The 24,784-nt window shown below is 43.4% G+C and overlaps 1 protein-coding gene across 7 annotated transcripts in view; it reads right to left on the minus strand.

The window, feature by feature from the left end:
* Positions 1–230: 230 nt before the first annotated feature.
* The window catches only part of LOC147891045 (nuclear pore complex protein), a 111,584-nt gene continuing 87,030 nt past the window's right edge, over positions 231–24,784 (minus strand). For 2 of the 7 annotated variants that reach the window (XM_087389215.1, XM_087389213.1), the window contains exons 9-25: positions 20,463–20,555; positions 20,189–20,356; positions 19,988–20,089; positions 19,627–19,862; positions 19,354–19,411; positions 18,318–18,406; positions 18,038–18,169; positions 17,785–17,907; positions 17,588–17,686; positions 17,268–17,459; positions 16,955–17,126; positions 16,212–16,362; positions 15,912–16,114; positions 4,522–4,663; positions 2,576–2,733; positions 2,328–2,441; positions 723–1,996 (exon numbers count right to left, since the gene is read on the minus strand). In XM_087389215.1, coding sequence (XP_087245341.1) covers positions 1,916–1,996; positions 2,328–2,441; positions 2,576–2,733; positions 4,522–4,663; positions 15,912–16,114; positions 16,212–16,362; positions 16,955–17,126; positions 17,268–17,459; positions 17,588–17,686; positions 17,785–17,907; positions 18,038–18,169; positions 18,318–18,406; positions 19,354–19,411; positions 19,627–19,862; positions 19,988–20,089; positions 20,189–20,356; positions 20,463–20,555 — 2,313 coding nt within the window. In that variant the 3' untranslated portion in view covers positions 723–1,915. Of the gene's footprint in view, positions 406–722; positions 1,997–2,327; positions 2,442–2,575; positions 2,734–4,521; positions 4,664–15,911; positions 16,115–16,211; positions 16,363–16,954; positions 17,127–17,267; positions 17,460–17,587; positions 17,687–17,784; positions 17,908–18,037; positions 18,173–18,317; positions 18,407–19,353; positions 19,412–19,626; positions 19,863–19,987; positions 20,090–20,188; positions 20,357–20,462; positions 20,556–24,784 lie in introns of those variants that run through there. The other 5 variants (XM_087389214.1, XM_087389211.1, XR_015542567.1 and 2 more) reach the window with 4 other exon arrangements.

Genomic DNA, 24,784 nt, shown 5'->3' on the forward strand with positions numbered 1-24,784 from the left:
TTGCCTCATTTTGAGGTCGCTACTCTTATAATATAATCAATCAAAAGTTTTCACTAAAATAATGTGTGTGTGTGTGTGTGTGTGTGTGTGTGAGAGAGAGAGAGAGAGAGAAAGAAAAAAAGTTTATTGAAGTCTTCGGAAGACCGATGGATCTATGAGACTGAAAAACCTGATACAATGAGGTGTGGTAGTGGAGCGCTACTAAACGAGCATCCATACCAATGCAGAATGTAAAAAAATGCAAAATGGCAGTACTAAGTACAAAGTCCTAAGTATAACATAGTCATATCCCGACTATATATATATATCCATCTCAGCATCATTGTCGGCATCACCATAACCATCATCATCATCATCATCATCATCATCATCATCGTCAGCAACAAGACATCAAGATGTATGAGGCTGTGGACGCGGAGACATGAGGTCAACAATATAACGCTGTCGCCCCCTCAAGGCTGCAGTCCTCACAAGAGAGAGAGAGAGAGAGAGATTCATTAACGTCTACAAAAGCCCTCACAAGGCTATGAGACAAAGGTACAGTCAAGAAATGTTCTAGTACTATCATAATGAGATCTTCATTACATCAGTTAAAGACTGAGAGAGAGAGAGAGTTAAAACCCATGATACAAAAGCAATGCCTCTTAAGTCTTAATAAACTGCACAATATTATGCTCAACCACAATATTATGCTCAACTCATGATACAAAAGCAATGCCTTATTGGTCTCCACTCCTTCAATTAGCATGCTTAAGCTGAGTCTTAATAAACTGCACACAATATTATGATCAACCATAACATAAATTCACTTGCAAGTTTTAGAGTGATGAATGTGGTCCAGCTTGCAACACAAATCATTTAGTACTAAACTTGGTACACCTGCATGTTTGTTTGTGAACTAAACTTCTGCAGTAACATTTCCCTATTTTGGTTTCCTATGTGTCCATGGCAGGATATTTTCGGCCGCGTTGCTTTGTGTAAGGTCGTCCTGGGATCATAATGTTTTTTTCAAACAAATGTATGTGGGTGTCTTAAAGTAGTACTTCACAAAAAAAGTGTGTATATAAGAGTAAGCCCCTTTTGTGTTGACGGTATAATTTCATTCACATTGTTGACTATTTCATATGATTCACATATCCAACTGTGCTATTATACAATCTGCACCTCCTCTACTATGCTTTTCAGATTTGCTTGCCCAGTCTGCCTAGGTTCCAAATGAAGCTTTTTAAATCCCATCTAAACCACAGTTGTGCATCATTAGAAATAGATATTTCCAGATTTTCTTGCCTTCATCTCGAAGAAATTGTTTCCATACGCAATTCAGAAAAGCAAGGCAGCTGTATCTGATGCTAAAACAGCGTGCCTTTTATCCCACCTGATCGTTTTTGTTTTTACAGAACAGTCATTATCAGGCCTGCATGAACCATCTTGTCGAACAGCTAGTCAATGGACACTATGAAGCTTGAGAATGACACAATTGGATTCGAAACAGATGAAGATCTAAGAGACTGATAGCTCTATCTTCAGAGTGGATATAGATGGTAAAATGATGCATTGTGTGTCTGTGTTGCTGCCTTATAGAGTTCCCCCAAAGATGTTAATACACCAGCAAGCTGCTTTACCTTGCTGAAGCCAACACAAATGAGCCTAATCTCTCACACTTCATATTGAACTGGTACAGCTCAAATTGCCTAGGCACCCATACAAGCATTTTCTCAAGGAAATAAGACCGGAAACTTATGCATATATCACACATGCAAATGATAGTTACACTAGAATACCCTTGATTAGGCACAAGAAGAACTAACTGCCCGAGTATGCTAACAGAAGTGTATATTTTAGATCTGTACCTGTAAGCATGATACACTCCAAGCACATAACTTCTAACTAGGGCAACTGCCACCAAGAACGTTGATCAAGGACTTGATGCTTCTTCTTGATTTTCTGCCAACTCCATTATTTGCAATGTATACTCGCGTTCAAACAATAAAAACTCCTGCAATCAGGCGGAAAGGGGAGTGGGGTGTAATCAATGTCTGCGAAAGGCCAAAGAGGCCTATGAGACCAAAAGATATATACATCGTGCAATCCAAGGCCTTCCACAATTGGGAAAACAAGGCTACAAATCTAACAAAAGACAAAGATACACCACAAATGTGTCCACTCTTCAGCAATCTGCCATGTGCCTGTCGTAATTGAGAAAAGCATTGATCAAGCACATCTAGGGGTCCCATCAGGTGGTCAGGGGGAGAGAGAGAGAGAGAGAGAGAGAGAGAGAGAGAGAGAGAGAGTGGCTGTTAAAGATCAGTTGGAATCAAGAGACTCACCCGCAGTTGGTTGCAGCTAAATAGTCGATGAATTTCATTTTCCGTAGATGCCATGGACTCCAGCAGATCGTCATCTTCACTTAAGAATTCACAGTTCACTAAAGAAACGCTCATCTGAATGTAAATGTCACCTTGTTAGTTAAAAGTCTTTATGAGGTTTTACAATTACACTGTGTTGTATAAAGGAATTCCCAAGATGCTTGGATCAATCAATGATTTGAAATAAAGGCAAGAGTATAGGACTACACCTGCATACAGCGTAAAATAAGCTCAGGAAGACAACAACGGCGACAGAGACCCTGTACAATGTAGACTGCAGGCATATGTTTGCCATCTTTATCAATAAGCCAAGCATTCAAGCAGGATACCTCCAGAGCAAGCCCAAGTTGAAAATGGTGCAATTCCCCTGGTCAAAACAAGGATTCAATGTTATTTAGAAGACTTGAACCTGATATTCCTTCTTTCTTCATATACTAAATGAAGAAGATCCGAGATCAATAAAAAGGAAGGAATGTTATCCATTGCAAATGACCACCAAATACTGGATCCAGGAGATTAATTCGTGGAAATCCAAAAAATCTCAGTATGTAAACACATGATCACATGAAATATCAAAGCAACCCAAGATTGATAGAAAATAGAGAGGAAACTGGAAAATGGATGCTCATAAATGTTTTTTAAAAACTGGGGAGCCAAGAAGACGGGCAATAGGAAAATACCATATCATTGATTACTGCAGCATATATTTATAAGCTCAGGATTTGCTAAATATGTTACTTGAATAATTTGCCATTGTGAACACAAAAAATGAGAAACTATAATCACATGGCACAAACTCAGATTCCAAGGCATTTGGAAGTATGGAAAATGAGCAAGAGTATCGGAAGAGGGAGGCAGTGAAAAGGTTATCCAGCAGAAGCCAGGATGTTGCAAGTCAAAAGGGTATTGCTGGTCAAGGGAGAAGTTGAGGTAGTCTGCACAAGGGGGTCTAAGGGTTGCATTAGCTATTATGATTCTTTGCAGATGCACTAGAGTGAGACCTCTTGGAGCAGAGGTGCGCATCATGTGAGCAATGGTGGCAAGGCAGACAGGCTGTCTGGGGAAGTGCTTCCTCAGACCTGGGTAACAGTGGGGGAAACATTTCCCTCCCATTTCATTGGAAATTAGAAGATAACAATCTTTAGAAAGATCTATGTATTTCCAAGTTCAGCGGTTCCATAGAGGAAACACCTCTGGAATTGAAGCATAGGACAAAAAACACAATCTATAGATGCACGGGCACCCACTGGTGGTGCTCGAAAGAGGAGAATGCCGGCTACAACGTTGGTTCTCTGAAATGGTGACAAAAGGCGAAATATGTTCTGGCAATCCAGTGCATGGGAAACAGGTCTTCCAGCAGCTATGATGAGAAAACAGCAGACAATGGTGACAGCATATGATGATGGTGATCATTTGCCTATGACTACAGCTTAAATGTGTTCAAATCATAAGGGAACATATAATAAATGAAATGAGCAAAAGATCACAGCTTCCAATTCCATCTAATGACATAGACAAGAAGGCATTCCTGATTTCAAGCAGAAATGGATAGATGAAACTGCAAGCAATTGAAACATTGAAATGCTTACGTCTGCCAATAAAGCTTGCATTAGTACAAGACCAGTACTGAAACCAGGCAGGAAACCCGAGCATGAGACTCTCCCAGAAGATTCTCCTTACTTAGGACACCCTATTGTATCTCATGCCATATTGGTTGATCCATAGATTTCTGACAAGAGGCAAAACACTGCAGCTTCGGATTCAAAACAGAGGTACACTTGCAACAATCTCACCTGAAATCCATTCCTACATAAGCCTCACTTTTTTTGCGCAAACTATAAAGATATTCCTTTGCTCCAAATTAGGATATTATACATCCCATACCATGAATTGTTGTCAGCTTGCTAACAGGCAGAGTATTCCCTATTTAAAAGTTCTTCAAGCAAGCCATGGGAAAGATTCAAGACCTCTGAAATAGAAGTGAGCAAGCACACACCAAAGATAGTCAATGGCTCTTACATATCACTCGAAGAGACTATGACGGGGGAACCAAGGAATGCAAATACCAGAGGTGTATCTCTTACAAGCTTTAAATACAACAGGACCTGTCAAACCATCGTCATTTGAATGACACAATGTGAAGAAACTCTCTTACCTTTCACCGCAGTTGCCATGATTGCTGCTAGAAGGCCCCCGTCTGATCCTGAAGAGGAACCAAGCCCATCACCTTTCACTGGCAAGCATCGCAGATAGACATCGATACAGTTCTCATCCACTCCATTCACGGATGTTTCTACCTGTATTAAAAAAGTATTTGCTATGTCAAAAGCATCAAATGCTACATCCAATGCAAAAAACCACTCTAAAAAAGTGGAATGACACCTTTACAGAGTTTGAAATCAACAATCAAAAGCTTCTATTCGAAAATGGAGCTCAAATAGAAATTTGTAACACAAAACTCTGTTGGTACTCTATAGCAATTAGTTCAAAACTACAACTTAACGACAACTTTTTCCTATATGATAACTCAATACATCATGTTAACTCAAAAATATAGGAGACCATACGTGTCACCTTCATAAAGCTCCCAAAAACAAGGTTTTTAAACAATGAAGAAATTGCGAGTTGCTTGGCAAATGGGAGAGGCAAATGAACGTGTGGCTGCCATGTGGCAAATTTAGTTGTGCACATGGAGAAGGGGGCCGCACGCACCTGCTACATGGCTTTGCACCGCCCACCAAAATTTGAATTGTTGCGTGCTCTTTCAAGGATTGACCACTAGGCTAACAAGCCAATAGTCAAACTCTCCTTTGCTGGCTAAACTACAATCTAGGACTATTCGTTCATTTTTGTACATCCTTCACCATAATTACAAGGAAAAATCAAGTGCATCTTCCAAAACCACCTAAGCTTCAAAATTTGAATTGTTGTGTGCACCTTCAAGGATTGACCACTAGGCTAACAAGCCAATAGTGAAACTCTCCTTTGCCGGCTAACCCAAGTGAAAAATAGGTCAAACTCCTATCTGGGTGAGTGAATCCCAAAAAGCCAGAAAAACTTCCAAAAGGTAGCATTAGGAAATCTAGTTGTCAAATGCTGCCCAAGGAGACCCAAGAAATCACGGGTGTGGGAGCAATGCCAAAGAAGATGAGGCATGGACTCCCGCAGAGCCAAACATCTGCGACAAAAAGTTGGAGCAATATGTCTGAGTGCCAAAAGCTGCTCGAACGGAAGAACCCCCAGCAAAACTCACCACAAAAAAACGTGTTGTCAAAGGAAAATTTTAGAATTCGTGAAGCTTTGTGAGGTGAGCATTCATGGAATCTCCCTTATCCAAATGCATATGAGATAGCTCTCTCTTCAGGAAGGAAACTATGGCATCATTTCTTGCTGCAAACATACTCTCTAAAATTTCCCAAGCTGCCTTTGAGGTCTTGCATGACCGAATGTGAGAAATAATGAACCTCTTGACAGAAAGAGAAACCACAGAAAGAGCTTGTGCATCCCTAGAATCCCATCTTTTTTGCTCTGCTGTGGGAGCCACTGCAGTAGCAGCAGCTGCTCCAATTACTTGTGCTGCATTTTGATCTCTTCCACTGCCTCCAGCTGTAGGAGTGACAGGTGTAGCCACAAAATCTGACCTTGCCTCACCTCCATTGACATAATCCCAGAGATGTTTGCCAACCAAGATGTTGCCAACCATAAAGCTCCACAAGGAGTAGTTGGTGCCATCCAACTTACCCTCCTGTGTGAGGACTCCAAACACCTCATCGGGGTTGTTTTGAGCCATTTCTGGCAGAGAACTTTAAAAAAAACACAGCAAACTAGACAAGTAAAATCCCTTCCTGGGATGTAAAATGCACAACCAGGGTCTGCCAAAGAAAATCTGCCCACAGTAACAATTATTGTCACAGCCTATCAAAGGCTTGAAATGCATCACAATGCTCTGCAAATACCTAAAAATCTGCAAAGAAAATCTGCAAAAAGTGGCAAAAGTCTGCAACTTGACTCACATTGAGTCCAAAACTGCTTGCAAATCTCCCAAATGGTCTTTCAACTCCCAAATTGCATCCAAAATGCAAAAGCCCCAAAATTCTGCAAGAAATTATACCTGAAAGAGGCAAATCAACTAAAAGCCCTAAATTTCTGCAAAATTGCAAAAGCCCCAAATTTGCTCCCAAGATGCAAGCCAAACAATGGCTATATGCACAAATGCCTAACAAAGACACCTTCCAAGGTCCACCTGCAAAGAAAACTCTGCAAATGACCACCCTGCTAGAGTACCTTGCAAAAATACTTTGCTCTGAAGACTTGCAACAGTCTGTACAGTACGGACAACTGACGTAGGCTGTACGGCGAAATGCGGTCGACTGTGCGAAAGCCGTACAAATGTACGGACAACAGCGGTGCTTGCACGGAATAGCGAGTACGGGAGCTGTACGACACAATTGGTACGGAATCCGTACATTGTACAGATGGCGGCGTTGTACAGAATGCTTGAGGAAGCTGCAGGTACAAAATGGCAGCAGAGCTATACGGAATGCGGGTACGAGCTGTATGGGCAGCGTCAGATCTGAGCAGAATACCGCCTAGGACTCACCTCCTTCACGCACAGGTCTCAGCCTTCTTCTCACACAATCCTCCCCTCCACTATGAGCCTCTCCCCTCGTGCAAAGTACTCCAACCCACGATATCCTTCTAGCATCCTCCTGCAAGCCGCATCTCCACGTACATGACAACACATCCCTCCAAAAACTTGAAATCAAAATCACGTAGCCACCTTGCATGCATGCCTTTTGACAAGAGCCATGTCATCCTTAATTATCCACTTCATGTTTGCCTTTTTACAACTCTCCAAGTTTTCCAAAACTTAGACCAAGGCTTTTAATGCATCACACAATAAACTTAGTGCACACTAATGCATGCCACAAGCACTTAGCATCTAATTGCCCTCCGACCATCCACATATGATGAAACATTTATCATCCCATACAAACACATAGTGACACATTGGATACCATGCTCTGGGATGTCTGGTGCACCCACACTGCTGTCATCATCATTTCCCAAGAGTCCCTGCAAAAGCATTTGCAATCTCAAAAAATATTTACATCAGTATAGAGTCTTTTATGAGAGTGTCCATAACTCAAAACTACAACCCACTAGCTATGTGCATAGCTATGTGCCTACCCACCAGCATGCAACAAGTGAAAAAATTATTTACAATTTTATCCACACAATGGGGAGAGCAACAAGCATATCCAGAGAGCAGCGGATATGTATGTTATGCACACTAGGAGTCCCTGAGACAAAGGAGCACTTTCTATGTACTTGCCTAGCCTATTATGAGCTCAGGGGGCGATACCATTGCCTCTTCCAAGAGGGGAGTGGCTTAGGCCCACTCTCACGACTGATCCCCTTCCACGACCAAGTCTGCATTGGCCTATACCTACTCGAGATGCGCTGACACAGGGAGACTCTACTACGACAGATTAGAGAGCAGCACGAGGCGACCAGACCACAGGATACAGAGGCTGACAGAGCACAATGACACGTCACAAACTTGAGTCAGCTCCAGGACACAGCAGGATAGAGGAGGAGATAGCTGACATGCGGGCAGCTTGGACCACTGAGAGAGGGACGCAAAGACCACCTGCAGCACCGAGAACGACTAGAGTTCACTCTATTGAGGTCCGGCCTATCACAGCTTTCCTCATAGGAGGCCGCCGGAGACGGGGGATCACTCCGAACATAGCCCAACGGGGGTTCATAGATCAAGGAGACCACGCCCTCCCCCGCCACCACACCATGAGACAACCCGACAGACGAAGATCCAAGACTTTTTGCTGCCCACAAACGAGCCACCATAGTGCCAGGCTTTAGCTTCTGAGTCCCAGCTCTTAGCCTACTTCAGCTTCTCTGACTCTGATTCATATATTTTTATATATTTATATCTGATTTTGCTGGAGCTATTGAGCTCTGTAGATAAGTTTTGATAGATTGTGAGGGAGAGAGTAGGGAGTAGGGAGTGACTCACTGTAGACACTCACTTGTGGGGATAATCACAATGAGTGAGTGGTACCTCCCCAAGTACACACTTTTATATTATGGATAAGGTAGTAACCCTTAAGTACAGCTAAGTACAAATGTGTACTTAGCATACTTAAGTGTCCTACACTAAAGTACAACATAAAGTACTATTAACATAGGGTGGCCAGTGCCTTTACCCCAACAACCTCCCACTTAAAGGCAGTGTGCCCTCAAGGAGAGAAAGAATATTGGCCTCAACCAATACCCATAAGAGATCTGCAGTGTGCAAACCTCTCTGCAGCTAACCCTTTGGTTAACAGATCTGCCGGATTGTCATCTGTATGCACCTTAACAAGCTGAATTTGCTTGTTTTCAAGCACCTCCCTGATGAAGTGATATTTCACATCTATGTGCTTCGTCTTTGCATGAAAGACAGGATTACGTGCCAACTGTATGGCACTCTGACTGTCACAATGCAACAATGGAATCTCCAATGTGGATAACCCAAATCTGCCACTAACCGAGATAGCCATATAGCCTCCTTGCATGCCTCAGTGGCTGCAATATATTCAGCTTCTGTGGTAGACAATGCAACGCATTGCTGCATTCTAGATACCCACGACACTGCACCTCCAGTGAAAGTGAAAACGTATCCGGTAGTAGACTTCCGGGTATCAGGGTGACCGGCATAATCAGAGTCTGTATAACCTTGCACTTTTGCATCTTGACTGCCGAAACATATACACAAATCTTGTGTACCCTTCAGGTATCTCATGATACCTTTCACTGCATTCCAATGCTTCTTGCCGGGGTTTGCCATGTATCTACTAACCACTCCCACTGCAAACGCAATATCGGGCCTGGTTGCAACCATAGCATACATGAGACTGCCACACGCTGATGCATACAGGATCTTTGACATCTCAGCTCTCTCAGCATCTGTCTGAGGGCTGTCCAAAGCACTGATTTTCACATAAGGAGGCAATGGAGTACCAATACTCTTCCCCCCTTCCATGTGAAATCTCTGCAAGACCTTGCCAATGTATTCTTTCTGAGACAAGTATAGCAACCGCTTTTCCCTATCCCGAAGTATCCGCATGCCCAGTATATGGTTGGCATCACCAAGATCCTTCATATCAAAGGTTTGGTGCAATCTTTTCTTCAAGGCATTGATCTCCTTATGAGATTTTCCAGCAATCAACATATCATCCACATACAAAATGAGGATCAGTAAACTGCCATCTGAAGCTTTCTTGGTATACAAGCAGTGATCAGTGTCACTTCTTTTATATCCTTGGATTCGCATGAATGTATCAAACTTATGATACCATTCTCTGGGTGCCTGCTTAAGACCATAAAGACTTTTCTTCAGCCTGCACACAAGCTTCTCTTTTCCCTTTACTGTAAAGCCTTCTGGCTGCTGCATAAAAATCTCTTCATGTAAATCACCATGAAGAAATGCCGTCTTGACATCCATTTGGACCAAGTCCATATCTGCATATGCAACCAATGCTAATACAGTTCTGAGTGTTGTCATCTTAACGACAGGAGAGAATATCTCATCAAAGTCAACACCATATTCCTGCTTGAACCCCTTGGCAACCAGTCTGGCTTTATGCCTTGGCTTTTCACCAGGTGTGACCTTAAGTCGATAAACCCATTTGCATGGCAGTACCTTCTTACCAGTAGGCAAGGATACCAATTCCCAAGTGCCATTCTTGTGAAGGCTGTCCATTTCAGCCTTCATAACAAGATCCCATTGAACCTTGTCTGCCCTCTGCCTAGCCTCTCTGTAGCATGAAGGCTCTCCACAATCAGTGAGCATCAAATAATCAATGCCTGGAACAAATCTTTCTGGCTGCCGCGTCGGTCTAGTTGACCTTCTAACCCAATGACCATCGTCTTGAGCTGGCTGTCCAGCCTGTTCATCACCCAGATAAGGTGGCTGTCCCATGTCTCCTGGCTGCATTTGCATGTCAGGAAGATCACCTAACTGTGCTTCATCCATTGGGATGTCTTCTGCCATACCTGGCTGTCCATTAGGACCTGCTGCAGCATCATTTAATTGCTGGTTATGCTGCTGTTCTGGCTGATTTACAGCCTGTTCGTGTTGCCCATGATGCCTTTCATCATCAATAGTTATTTTTAAAGGTCCCTGCTATACAACAGGTTCCTTGAACATGATGGTTTCATCAAACACGACATCATTGCTGCGTATAAGTTTTCTGTTCTTGGGATCCCAAATCCTGTAGCCCATCTCACCTTTGTCACCGTAACCTAGGAATATGCATTTAAGAGACTTTGGATCCAGTTTAGTTCTGTCCTCCCTGCGTACATGCACATATGCGACACAACCAAAGACCCGTAGGTGTTTGTAAGACGGAGGCTTACCCGTCCATGCCTGTTCAGGCACACCGCCACATAGTCTCTTGTTTGGTGACCTGTTAATAAGGTGCACAGCTGTCTTTACAGCTTCAGCCCAAAATGTGTGGGGCAATGCAGCATGTGACAACATGGATCTGACTTTCTCTTGAATGGTCCTGAACATTTTTTCAGCGGTACCATTCTGTGGAGGATCATATGGTGCAGACAACACCCTTTGAATACCTTTTGCCTCACAGAATTCTTGAAACTCTTTGGACAAATACTCTCCACCATTGTCAGATCGTAAAGCTTTCAGTTTATTGCCTGTCTCATTTTCGACCAGTGCAACAAACTTAGTGAAAGCCTTGAACATATCACTCTTCTTTCTGAGAGTGTAAACCCACACTTTGCGGGTGGCGTCATCTATGAATGACAGTATGTACTTTGAACCTCCTAAAGAGAGTGTAGGCATCTCACACACATCTGTATGTACTAGCTCCAAGAGCTGTAATTTCTGATCTGACCTTCTCTTATGAGGTATTTGTACTTGACGACCGTAGAGACAAAATTCACATTTCTTTAAATCTGAATATTTTAGACTCGGCAAGTAACCAAAATGAGCCAATTGCTCCATTCCCTTAATACTCATATGGCCAAGCCGGCTATGCCACAATGAAATCTTTGGCAGCTCGGTGGCATTTACATCAGAATGCGGACAATGTCCAGCATGAAGTGAGTACAAAGTATCAACCTTAGGACCCCTGGCAATAGCCATTGCCCCTTTGCTGATTTTCCATTTCTGACTGCCAAAGGTGGTCTGATAACCATCGTCATCCAATAAACCTGTGGAAATCAAGTTCTTCTTCACTTGAGGGACATGCCTGACTCCTTTGAGCATTAACTGTTGGCCATTTTCAAGAACAAGCCTTACATCACCTATGCCAATGATCGAACATGCATGGTTATCACCAAGAAAGACAACTCCCTTCTGCCCTCCTGCATATCTGACAAACAGATCTCTGTAGGATGTCACATGAAAGGAAGCACCTGAATCTATAATCCAGGAAAACATATCTGATCCATCACCAGCATGAAGTGTATGAGCCTCCAGTGAAGAGGTGAAACATATCTCACGTCCACTGTCACTGTCACTAACATAAGTAACATTCAGCTCCTCTTTTTCTTTGCCCTTAGACTTGCCTTGAGCCTTGCCTTCTTTGGCTCTCTGGTCATTCTTCTTTTGAAAACACTTTTTCTCAATATGTCCCTTCTTGCCGCAATAGTTGCATACAAGATCACTCTTAGAGCGGGACTTGCTCCTCTCTCTTTCTTTGTCTTTTCCACGTGTTTTGGACCTGCTGCGTGCATTCAAAGCATTTGACTTCCCAATAGCATTGTTCTTTCTGTTCATCTCTTCCTGTAGAAGAGCACTCTCCACATCTGCAAATAACAGAATGGCTTTTGAGTTGCTGGTAGAAGTCCTGAATGTGTCCCATGACTCAGGTAGAGAACATAGGATGAGTGTAGCTTTCAGCTCATCATCGAGCTTCAACCCCTGGTTGATCACCTGGCTGAATATGCTGTTAAACTCAATAATATGAGTGGACATAGCTGTCCCCTCCTTCATTTGAAGACCAACAAGCTTTTTTAGCCAGTAAGCTTTTCCCGTGGCACTTTTCTTGGCATAAGTATCCTCAAGACGTTGCCACATCTTCCACGCAGTAGGTTCATCCCTGATGCCTACAACCAGTGAATCAACAACTGTAAGCATAATGGTCGACCTGGCCAAGCCGTCCATCTTCTCCCACTGCTCATCAGTAACGTTGGGGGGCTTAACACCCTTCTCCTTTATAGGCTTGTACTGGTCCTTCTGCATCAGCACATTGTAGCATTGTGTCCTCCATATGTCGTAATTTTTAGCTCCTTCGAGCTTCTTTATCTGAAACAAGGACGACACGTCGCTACCGGAACTCATAGTAAAGAAAGTAGACTCCCTGTAGGTGTGCAATTAAGCACTAGTCACTCCAAGAAAAAATTCTCCCGCAGCGGAAGTACGATCAAAAGTGAACTTGGTACTGTTTCAGTGGCATAAAACCAACTGAAAGTCTTTCTCCCACTTGCTGCAGAAACAGTGACTTTTTGACAGTCAAATTTGGTCAAACTTGCTGTTTGACAGTCCAGGACTGTCAAGAAACAGTGAATCTCTGATTTTGGATGAAAATCTCTGATTTTAGACCTCCATATGCTCCAGAAACTTCCCCCGTAAGGTGGCTCAAAAGCCCTTTGAATGCATGAAGAAAATCAGGGATGTGACCTCCAATTTGAAAAGATTGACCTTTGACCAAACACTGTAAGTCAAATTTGCACTTTCAAAGCATAGTGCTCCCACTTGACAAATTGCCGGTCAGGCTACAAAAGCCCCACTGCTCACACAAGGCGTTTGACTGCAAATCCATTGAGTTGCATCCAACAAAGCATACACTGCAAGTATCAAGTACAGATCTGTCCAATGCATACTCTCAGTGCCACCACTGTGTACAATCACTGGCCAAGTGATAAGACCTGTCTCGACACTGTTTACGGCATTTGATAAGCCTCAGTGCGAGTGAAAGCCCTGCCCCAAGTAGAACACCTTTGCACGGTACCCTGCCTGTTGGCTGTACTTGTACGGTGTACTTGCTGCTGTACTATGCACTCGATTTTCGTGCAAAACAGTACCTTCGAAATGTGTATTTGCAGAGAGATTTTCGGGGCTGAATGCGCGAGCTTGCGCGTAGCACGATGTTGACAGAGAACTTGTTCCTACTTCGATTGGAGTGCACGCTAGATATCACCTTGCTAGATATCTTCAGCACATTTTTCAGGTGCAAGTACAGAAGTGATTTCGATGCTGGATTCCACGAAGAGGAGGAGCTGGGCCAGTCGTCTGTCTGGTCTGGCCGACCTGTGGCGGCCGGTTTGGCCGACCTGCACGATAGCGCGCCGTTGCGCGGCTGCTTGAGACTGCCCGTGAGCAAGTTGTCTGTCTGGTCTGGCCGACCTGTGTCGGCCGGTTTGGCCGACCTGCGCGATAGCGCGCCGTTGCGCGGCTGGTCTGAGACTGCCCGTGGGCAGCTTGCTCACGCCGCCTCCTCCTTGCCTCGCGTGCTAGATGCTGCCGACAGCCTGCTGCCGGCTGCTTGCCTACGAGGAACCTGTTGGTTGCGTGCTGTTCGTGGATGCGCGTCGAAATCGCAGGTTGCGTGCTGTTCGTGGATGCGCGTCGTGCTGTTGGTTGCGTGCTGTTCGTGGATGCGCGTCGCCTCGAGACCTGCGTCGAAAGCTGAGAGATGGCGTGGCGTTTCTCGCAAAGAAGATCCTGCGACGTAACCAGTCCCAGCCCCTTGGCTGAGGGAGATGTCGCGATGGAAAGCCCGTGAGGATGGAGGATGAGGGGAGGGGAGAGAGCCCGTTGGCTCTGATACCAGTTGATAGATTGTGAGGGAGAGAGTAGGGAGTAGGGAGTGACTCACTGTAGACACTCACTTGTGGGGATAATCACAATGAGTGAGTGGTACCTCCCCAAGTACACACTTTTATATTATGGATAAGGTAGTAACCCTTAAGTACAGCTAAGTACAAATGTGTACTTAGCATACTTAAGTGTCCTACACTAAAGTACAACATAAAGTTAGGGTGGCCAGTGCCTTTACCCCAACAAGTTTAGCACTCAACAAGGGCCCTAGCGTGCCTTTCGCTCCAGCCCATTGAGGCTTGTATGAGATTTTACTTTGTACCTTCTCCCATAGGCCCACGAGGCCTCCTGCGGATGTTAATACATCTCTCTCTCTCTCTCTCTCTCTCTCTCTCTCTCTCTATCTATCTATCTATCTATCTATCTACACACATAAATATATATACCTAGATGAATCTAGGAACATTCCCAAACTCATCCTCTAAAAACACGACATAGTGCAGTATCTCACAATAGTTACTCATAAGATTGAAAACCATAAACTCCATCACGCATAGTAGGGACTAGCTACTATGACATCCCCACTGACGTCATCAGCACCCAATAGTGGGTGTAGACCGTAGTATCAAAATATGCTCTCACACATACAAATCCACACACCCACACAAAATTGAGCATCCTTTTATAAAAAGTCTTCGTGCTGAGTTTCTGTCGACCCTTCGGAGGTGAAGGGCAAACTCAGCCATGACGAAGGCTAGCACTAAAGGAGAAGGCTAACCAAAAAGTAGTCCAAAATCTCTTCATTCAAGCTACAACTACTTGTGAAGTCTAAACGATTTCATTTAATCTCTCCCAAGCGAGCATCTACATATAGCTGATAGGGCAACGCACCATTTAAGATAGAAAGAATTATCACGATACCAGCATACCGTAACTTATAAATATATAAACATATAAATATATATAAATACATACATATTGTTTGTGTGTGTGTGTGTGTGTGTGGACGCTGGCACATCTTGAAGTCCACACAGGATGTGCTAGCGTTCAGGATGCAGATGTTTCTTTTTCTCTGGAGTCTTTTCATCCTATGTTGCAACAAGTTTTTGACCCTATGATTCAAAAATTCCAGCTTCCAGCTTACATTAAGAAGAATCACAAGGGCAAAAGACAAGTGGTTTTTACTGATGGTGTAGTTTCTTCACTGCATCAATTTTTACAAAGCAACAATCTTAAACTGGAGGATGTGTGTTTGATCCTCCTCCAGTTTGATCTTGTAACTTTTTACTTGGCTGCCTCATGACTTTTGCTTTGAGGCTTTACTTGTAAAAATTTTCTTTGTACTTATTGGTGGGTTTTTACCTCTTTTTGGGGTTTCCCACACAGAAATAAAAGATTTCACTAAAAAAAAAAAAAGTGTGTGTGTGGACGCACAAGATCTAGATTATCCTCCCTTTTTGTCCTATAATGAAATCTTTTGATGTTGTAACTATTTGTCCCCTCCTTGGGGGACAATTTCGTAGTTTCTTGTAATATAATACAAATGGCTTTCACTAAAAAAAGTGTGTATGGACACACGCGCACGCACACACATATATTACGTACATTCATTCATTCATCCATTTATTCATTTATATAAAAGGTATTGTCAAGTGGTGGAATGTATAAAAACAACAGAATAATGCACCCCTGCATACCATGAGCTGCCGCTGCATAACAATCTCTTCACCCACACAGGAATAAAGTGCACTTCTTAAAGCAGTGCATATGGTTGCATCTGGAACCAAACAATGGCCAGAAGAAGAATTTAGTGCAGCAACTGCATGGAGCTCCATCCATTCAATCGACACTGGATCCTCAGTCATGAATTCAGGCCCTGTCAACCATGCATAGCCTTTCCCTGCATTTCCATCAAAACCAGCCATTAATCAGCATACATATATAAACCAACGAACCAAATGTCTAATGAGTTTACCGGAAATAGTGTTTTCCCATACTTTGCAACAAAGAAGTTGCAGCATCAATGGCTTGGTTAGCTGCTATTACAGCCATCTCCCTTTCCTCAAAAGAGAGGTCTGGAACTTCTGTGTTTGATTTTTCCATCTTCAACCAATTGCGGTACAAAGCATCACATGTAAAATATTCTCTCTACAACCACAAACCAAAGAAAGTTAATTCTCAAGGTTTATTAATTCTCGACATTTTTAGGCTGGCCGCTTAGACTGCTACAAAATCTTTCTGTTATTAATTCCCAATTCAGTTGGCTTGCTTACTATAATGCTTCCAGGGTGTGAACACCAAACCCTTGCTTTCATCTAGCTGTCACTTGGGACACTGAATAAAATAGTATACAAAGTATGCCCCACACTAGGCATTTAGACAGCAGCAATTTCATGGCTTGTATATAGCAAGTCGGAGGTATAGAACTAGACCTTGCTGCATTGTATTTCTGGCAGGGTGCTGTGAAAAACAAACATGTTTGGAACATGGATAGTGGCTGAAGTCTGTAGTTGCAAGTTTTCTACGGCAAATCAGGACATTTACAGCTGGACACCTACTACATCCGATCACACCTCCGAAATATAAAGTTTCTCTACAAGGATATAAGGACCTTTAAATTATATATTTTAACACCAGCCTTGGTGCATGGACATATTATCATGACAGTGCAAGCTGTAGGTAGATATGTGCAGAGACTTAAAAGCACATTAGAGAGCAGAAAAGGTGCTCGGCCACCTACCCATTCTTGAAACTCATAGAGATTCTCCTGCATATTGTGCTGATCAAATTGTGGAAACTCAAGAGGTTTCTTAAGTGGCTCAGCTAAGTAGCCAAGTAGCATGTGTGCACCAACTGGCATCTTGCTATTTCTCCTCAGGGAGACGAGAGCAAACTCCCGAAAGAGAATATTGCTGAATCCAACAAAGCAAATCAAAATCTGGATGAGACTAATGACCAGGTTTGCATGGAAAGATGTCAAGCTCTCAAAAAAGATTCTTCTTCAGGAGAGATTTGAGCACACTGACACTTGCCGCACTTAAGAATGGCCGCACCTGTGCTGAAGCGCTCGTGCAAGCAGCTCTGCCCGTAATTGCCCTGCATTGGATAAATTGGAAGGTGGGATGAAGCAAAGCCATTGAACAGCAACTGCCTTGTGCAGGCTCTGTTGTCTATGAGAATCCTCCGCCTCTTCAACTTTGGCATGCCTGAATTTGCATCTCACTTCTCTAGATCTGCTTAATACCCTGCAACCATACACCACGTCAACACACGGCACAATAGAAAGATGCAAGTTAGACACAGTGCAAGTGCAGCAATGTTGCACACTAATACACTGCACGTATGGCATATGTGGAAGTCTTTTTGTGAGTACCTGTCAAGAATACTTGAAACACATCCCTTCACAGGATCCCCTGCACTGAATGGGAGGTTCTCCAATGCTGATTGAAAAATTTTGTACTTTACAAGAACACTGTTCACGAGGTATTCCTCAACGTGATTAGACAAAGAGTAAGCATATACAGGTGCAAGAATTGAATCCATAACAATGCCTACAAAACCCCTGAGTACCTGTCATTTTGTCTGAGCTCCATCATATGCACATACAGCTCCTCACACAAATAAGGTGCCAGCTGTGCTGCATAAATACCCACTAGCTCCTCCCTTCTCTGAGTGAAAAGAAAGATTGCATAGCTGCACGACACCAAAGAATGCAGAAGATAATGTACTGAACAAAAAAAACAATGGTCATTGAGAGTCAAAACCATGCTTGCTTAATGGTTGAAGTGGTTCAATTACAAGTAAAGTCGATTTTTACACTCACGTGTTCAAGATCAGGTCACCTACAAGCCAGAGCTTCTCTCTGAACTGCTCTTTGACATCATCAGCCAGAATATGACGCAGAACAAGGACCAAATGTGCTCCAAATCGAACCATTTGAGGATGACCATAGGGCCTTCTACATACAGCACAGGATCCAACAACGGCCCTTTTGTAAGGGGGATACAATTTTCAAATCATATGATTACCATTATTCTAGCAGCAGCGCAACCTGACGATAAAAAAGAAACAAAGCAATCCCTGGAAAAATATATGCATTTAACCTGGATAAGTCAATCCCATCTTCAGGGGGGACAACCCACGCCCTTAACAAGTCCAAAATATGCCCAACATCTCCAAGCATTATGCACATCTACAAAACAAAACAACAGTAGATCCTTTCCTTTCAATCCATTTATGTTGAACTGTCAAAAATTGACAGAACTGCATGAACTTCTATGATGCAAATTGAAAAGATTCTGAGCCTATGTACGGGTTTAAGATATTATAAATCTAGCTCTGAAAAGGAGAAGCTGATCAAATCAGATTTTAATCCTTAGGGTCTATCGATGTCAACCAACGTTCACTTTTCTCTGGGATTTCTCAGCAAGGGCTTATCCTAGCTGCTATTTACTTTTATGACCAAACGGACCAAAGAGAGAGAGTATCCAGATGACATATTGAATACATGCATACAGTGATGTACAATTGAAATGTCTATAACAGTCTTCCAAAGAGAAACATTCGTGATGCTTCAGACCATTGCGCTAGGGAATATTGATAGGCACTCTCCCTTCTCTAATCCTCCCCTTCTCTCTGCCCCAAAAGCAGTGCTTGAAGAAGTAATTGCAGTGAGAACTATTTTAAAGATTGGTCATGGCCATATCAAGGGCCCCAATCCATTCTGAGGAAATAAGACAACTATTTCAAAGGCTGACCATGGCAATCTCAAGGGCCCCAACCCATTCTGAGTCACCAAAGCATGGCTGGATTTTTTCTGCACCAAAATAATTTGTATGTAGCCTACCAACAGAGAGATTGTATGAAAGCAAAACATTACGTTTCATGCCTGTGCTGGCATTGTCAACTTACTAAATGGATGCCTTTCTGTGAACTAAAATCACTCTTCCACAGGAGCTGTGCCATTATATATTTTGGCATCACCAATCTTTAACATTGACTCACATTTAAATGCACCTGCTCTCTGCAGAACAAATATCTTCCCCCCTCCCCGACACAAAAGGGGGGGGAAAAAAAGAGGGAAGATCTCCTCATCTTAACTCCAACCATCTCAAGGAAGCCAGTAGTGTGCTACAAAACCTGAATTTGGCGCTGCTGATCCTTACAACTTCGACTCACACTTTCATGCACCAGATCTCTGCATATGTATCATCCCACACAAAACCAAAAGAAAAATTAAAGAGACTCATCTATGACAAGAAAGTGATGTGGAAATAATGTACCAGAACAAAAAATGACTTTTCCCTAAAGAAATGACTACAAATCACATGGCAGACAAAAGAGAGGGCAAACATTAAGCAGGTATATATACAACAGCCTAAATGTTATAGAGAGTAATGGAATATTACATACCCTGACTGCAACTTTTGGAAAAGGGAGAATAGATCACGTGGTTGTTGATATAGAACATGTTGAGGCCATGACTCAGGTCCTGGTGCTGCCTCCATGTTTACCTCCACAATGGCTTCATTCATGTCGGAAGCATCTCCATTGGATTTCATTTGGTCTCCTTTAACAGGATGAAGACGTGCAAGTTCCATGTCTACTTGCACTTCCAACCACGATTTTACCATTGCCCAGCACGCCGACTAAAAATCCAGGACAGACGATGATAAGAATCTCTCAAAGAAGTTCTCATTCCAGGTAGGACAGCATGTGTAACACAGGATCGCTCATTACCCTAAGATCCTATTCATATGGCCAGCAGCTTTACCTCCCAATCTCTACAGACTGGTAGCATCCTTCTTATGTTCCCACATTGCGCAGCATAAAGAGCAGCTTCATATCTATTTTCATCAGTATTTTCAGCTATTCTCTGCACAAAACAGGGAGTTCCATTTATTGATTGCAGAAGTAGAGGATGACCAAACTAGTAAGAAGACATAAGCATCATCAAGATAGATTCAACAAGTACCTCAGATGCAGAAAAACATGCCCATTTCCAAAGACGTCGCTGATGGCCCATTCCACTCTCAAGCTCAACAGCCTGTAGTGGCATGTCCTTCTCCCGACTTTTCAACCTCTCAGGAGATGGGGATGGGCCCAAGTCACCACAGCCACCCAAGGTAGCAGCTCTCCATGGCTGTGATGTAAATATATATCCCATAATGACTAAGCTGATAACGGAAAAGAGAAAGACTTATGAACAAAGAAACAAACAATGACAGAAAAAAAAGCAGCAGGGTAACCTGGCCAGCAGAACGGCACAGCTGCCTCGCTTCTTCTAGCCTTCCTGCTCGAAGCAGCTTCCAAAGGTCTTCCAGCAGTCCTTCCTCTAGTTTCTGAGTATTATTGACCGGCAGCTGTTAGCGGTGCAGTCACATTGGAAATCTTGAATAAGAAGACATAAAAAGAATCATACTAAGGCAGTCAGTTAAAGAAAGCCTTGTGTGGTTGTTCCTAGTTATTATCAGCACCTTTGAAACTGCAAACATACTCCACAAGGATCCTACACAAAGAGAGGTCATGTATACAACCAAAACGGAAAACATGACCTCCACAACAGCCTGATCAGATTGTAGAGACCCAATGGTATCCTTAAAACTCTGCTTTTTGAAAACCTATGTTTGCATTTCAAAGAAATATTAGGTGTCTCGTCCAGAAAGTGTGAGCTCGGAGCTGCTCGGTGAGCTCCCCCCCCCCCGCTGCCCTCCGCTCCTCCTCGCCTCCCTTCCGTCTCACCCTCCCCTCAGCCTCCGCTCCACCCTGCCTCCTCCGCCTTCTCGCTCTCCCACCCCCTTGCTGCTCCTCCGCCCCCGCTCCTCCCCTCCCGCCGTCCCGCCTCCCCGCCCGCTTCACACCTCCCGTTGCTCCCTACCTCTCCCACCCGAGCATGTCAACAACTTTATCTCTAGCCTGATTTACTATTCCTACATTAACTCAGCTCACGGGCGATGGCATTAAGTTGTTCCACCCAGCCTGACTCTCGTGGATCGCAGATCTTTAGATACATACGTTCCTTCGTTATTTTCATGCTTATCCATGAGACCCTCAATTCCCTAGATAGTTCTCCTTGCCAAATGTCATCATTTTAGCCTCTCCACTTGGTGCACCTTTTTTTACCCCTCTCTTGGGGCACATTAAAAACCACTTGCCCCTTGGCATTATTGCACATTTAGGTGCACCTAGGCCTTAGCACTTAGAACTACCTAGTCAATGCCATTCCACCCTCACCTAGGACCTTGGCAGTTACTTCTCTTGACCATTTCAATTACGCACATTAACTATTACAAAAGTTGGTCATCTAAGAGAAAATGCCCACCAATCCATCCGAGGTCATGCTATCTCGGCTAGAGCATAACATTCCTTCCCTCTTCAAGCATCAGCGTCCTCGATGATGAAATCTGGGAACACTCTCCGTAACTGGTATACGGATTCCCAGGTAGCTTCCGATAGAGGCTGACCATGCCATGCAACCAACACCGTGGGTATCTTCCGATTTCGTATCTGCATTGTTCCTCGGTCCAGGATTCTTGTTGGCTGGTGCCTTGCAATATCCTCTATCTCCTGAAACAAAACCACACCTTCGATTAGTGAGTCACCTGTATGCAAAAATTTCTTTAAGCGCGAAACATGAAAAACCGGGTGCACCTTACACCCCTGTGGTGATTCTAATTTATAGGCTACACTGCCTATTCTCTTTAGAATTAACCACGGCCCACAGTATCGAGGTGATAACTTAGCACACTCTCCTGAAGTCAACGACTTCGAGTGCGAAGGAACTCTGAGAAAAACTTTTTCTCCTTCCTTAAATACTCTTATAGACCGATTTTCATCCGCATACACCTTGGCTCTATCCATAGCCTGGCGGATATTAGCTCTCGCAAGTGCTAGCATCTCTCGCATCTGAACTACAAAGTTCGCGGCACTAGGCACTTTCTGAGGTACTCCAACTATAGTCGGATTGGCTGGTCTATAATCATAGTTCAGTTCAAACGGACTGAACCCGGTAGAGGAATGTTTCCTATCATTATAGGCAAACTCCAACAATGGCAACCACTTGTCCCATGTATGTTGCCTCAATGACACATATGCCCTCAGCATATCCTCTAAAGTCTGGTTGACTCTCTCCGTCTGACCATCCGTCTCAGGATGATCCCCACTACTCATTCCCAACTCAGTCCTTAGTGTCTCGAATACCGCGGTCCAGAAATGACCGGTAAATCTGACATCTCGGTCTGACACTATGGATCTAGGCAATCCATGCAGACGAAATATATGTCTAATAAACAAATCCGCCACTTGCGGGGCACTAACAGACTCTCTAGTCGGAATGAAGTGAGCCATCTTGGTTAGACGATCAACCACCACAAGGATAGAATTATATCCTTCTTGTGTCGTAGGCAGTCCCACTATAAAGTCCATGGAAATGCTCTCCCACTTACTTAGTGGTACTTCCAAGGGCTGTAAAAGTCCGGGTGGTTTCACCCGCTCGGCCTTGCTTACCTGACACGAGAAACACCGTGTCACATATTCATGAATATGCTTTTTCATCTTTGGCCAAAAGAAATCTCGCTTCACGAGATCATACGTCTTCTTAACACCTGGATGTCCCGCACATGGGCTATCATGGCACTGTCGAATGACTCTCTGCCTGAGATCATTCTGACTAGGTACTACAACCTTGCCATTTCTAACTAGCATACCATCCCTTATGGTATATCTTGCATAAGTTTGGCCTTTTCTGGATGCCAGGTCATCCTTTTCATTTTCCCCGGGTTTTTACACATGAGCTTTAGGCCACAAGCTCTGGACAAACTTGTCCACCTTTTGAGTTTCTCTGATCTCGGTCATTAGAGTACTCTCTAATACCGTGAAACTCAGGTTGTGCATAATGCGAGACAACGCATCAGCCACCTTATTATCTTTTCCTCTTCGGTACCGAATCATCAAATTAAACTCCTGCATGAGCTCTGCCCACCTAGCTTGGCGGCCCCTCAAGTCAGGCTGTTTACAAAAATGTTTCAGAGTATCATGATCTACATCCACATAAAACTCTGAACCATACAAATAATGCCTCCATGTTTTCAAAGCATGGATAACAGCATACAACTCCAATTCATGAGTTGGCCACCTTTGAGAGGGAGAAAGCTTCTTGCTTTCAAAGGCTACTGGCCTTCCCTCTTGAAGGAGAACTGCTCCTACCGCAATGCCACTTGCATCGGTTTCTAGGAACAACGGTTTCTGGGGATCAACTATTTTTAACACCGGTCCTGAGACCACAGTTTGTTTTATGGTGTTAAAACTTTCTTGTTGATTCCGTCCCCAAATAAAAGGTACTTTATCTAAGGTCAGATCAGTCAATGGCGATACTATTCCGGAATATCCTTTGATATGCCTTCTATAAAACTGGACAAATCCCAAGAATGATCGCAACGCGGTCAGACTCTGAGGGATTGGCCAAGTTAGTATCGCAGCCACTTTCTTCAGATCTATTTCTACCCCCTGTGGAGTAATTACGAACCCTAAATATTCAAGCCTAACCATACATAGTATAGTTTTCTTCTTATTCACATAAAGACTGGCTTTCCTCAAAGTACTGAACACTATCCTTAAGTGTTCACGATGCTCAGTAACACTCTTACTGAATATCAAGATATCGTCAATAAAATGTACTACAAACTTTCCGATATACGGACGTAGTAAATCGTTCATAAGCATGACGAAGGTCGCTGGAGCATTGGTAAGTCCGAAGGGCATTACCAAAAACTCATAATGACCAAACCTGCTTCTGAAAGCGGTTTTATGCACATCCTCGGCTCTAATCCGGATTTGATGGTAGCCGCACTTAAGATCTATCTTGCTGAAAATCACGGCTCCATGTAATGCATCTAGCAAATCATCAATCCGAGCCATCGGATACCTGTGCTTAACAGTGATATTATTCAATGCTCTGTAATCTATACAGAGGCGAAACGTATCATCCTTTTTCTTCTTTGATATCACTGGCGAAGCAAAAGGTGAGAAACTTGGTTGAATCTGCCCCAACTTGAGGTATTCTTCCAGTTGTCTACGCACCTCCGTCTCTTCAGCAAAACTCATTCTATAGGGAGGTCTATTTACAGGTTCTGCCCCCGAGATCAGTTCAATCTTATGTTGAACTTTCCGCTCTGGAGGTAACCCATAAGGTAGTTCATCCCTAAAATATTCAGAGAACTCCTCTGTTATAAGATTAGCCAGCTTGGCCATCTCACCACTTTGCGTAACATCAGTGCTAGCCGAAGAATCATCCACCGGCTCTACTGATGCCGTGCAAAGGAATAAAAACTCTACTTGAGCTTTTCTGATTTCCATCACGGAAACCAACGGTCCCTGAGGTATATCTTTTTCACCTCGCAAGACATAAAGCACATCATTCATCTTGAATTGATATACGTGCTTTTTCCAATCAATGACTGGATTCTTCCTAGAATGCCACGCCATACCCAAGGCTATATCTGCATGAGCAAGCTTGGTCATTTCAAAATCAAGCTTCTCAGCATAGTCCTGAATCCGAAGCTCCAACTGGGTA

The sequence above is a fragment of the Dipteris shenzhenensis genome, chromosome 18 (genome assembly GCF_047967505.1).
Source record: "Dipteris shenzhenensis isolate YYH24624 ecotype China chromosome 18, Dip_SZ_1.0, whole genome shotgun sequence".
Taxonomy (NCBI): Eukaryota; Viridiplantae; Streptophyta; class Polypodiopsida; order Gleicheniales; family Dipteridaceae; genus Dipteris; species Dipteris shenzhenensis.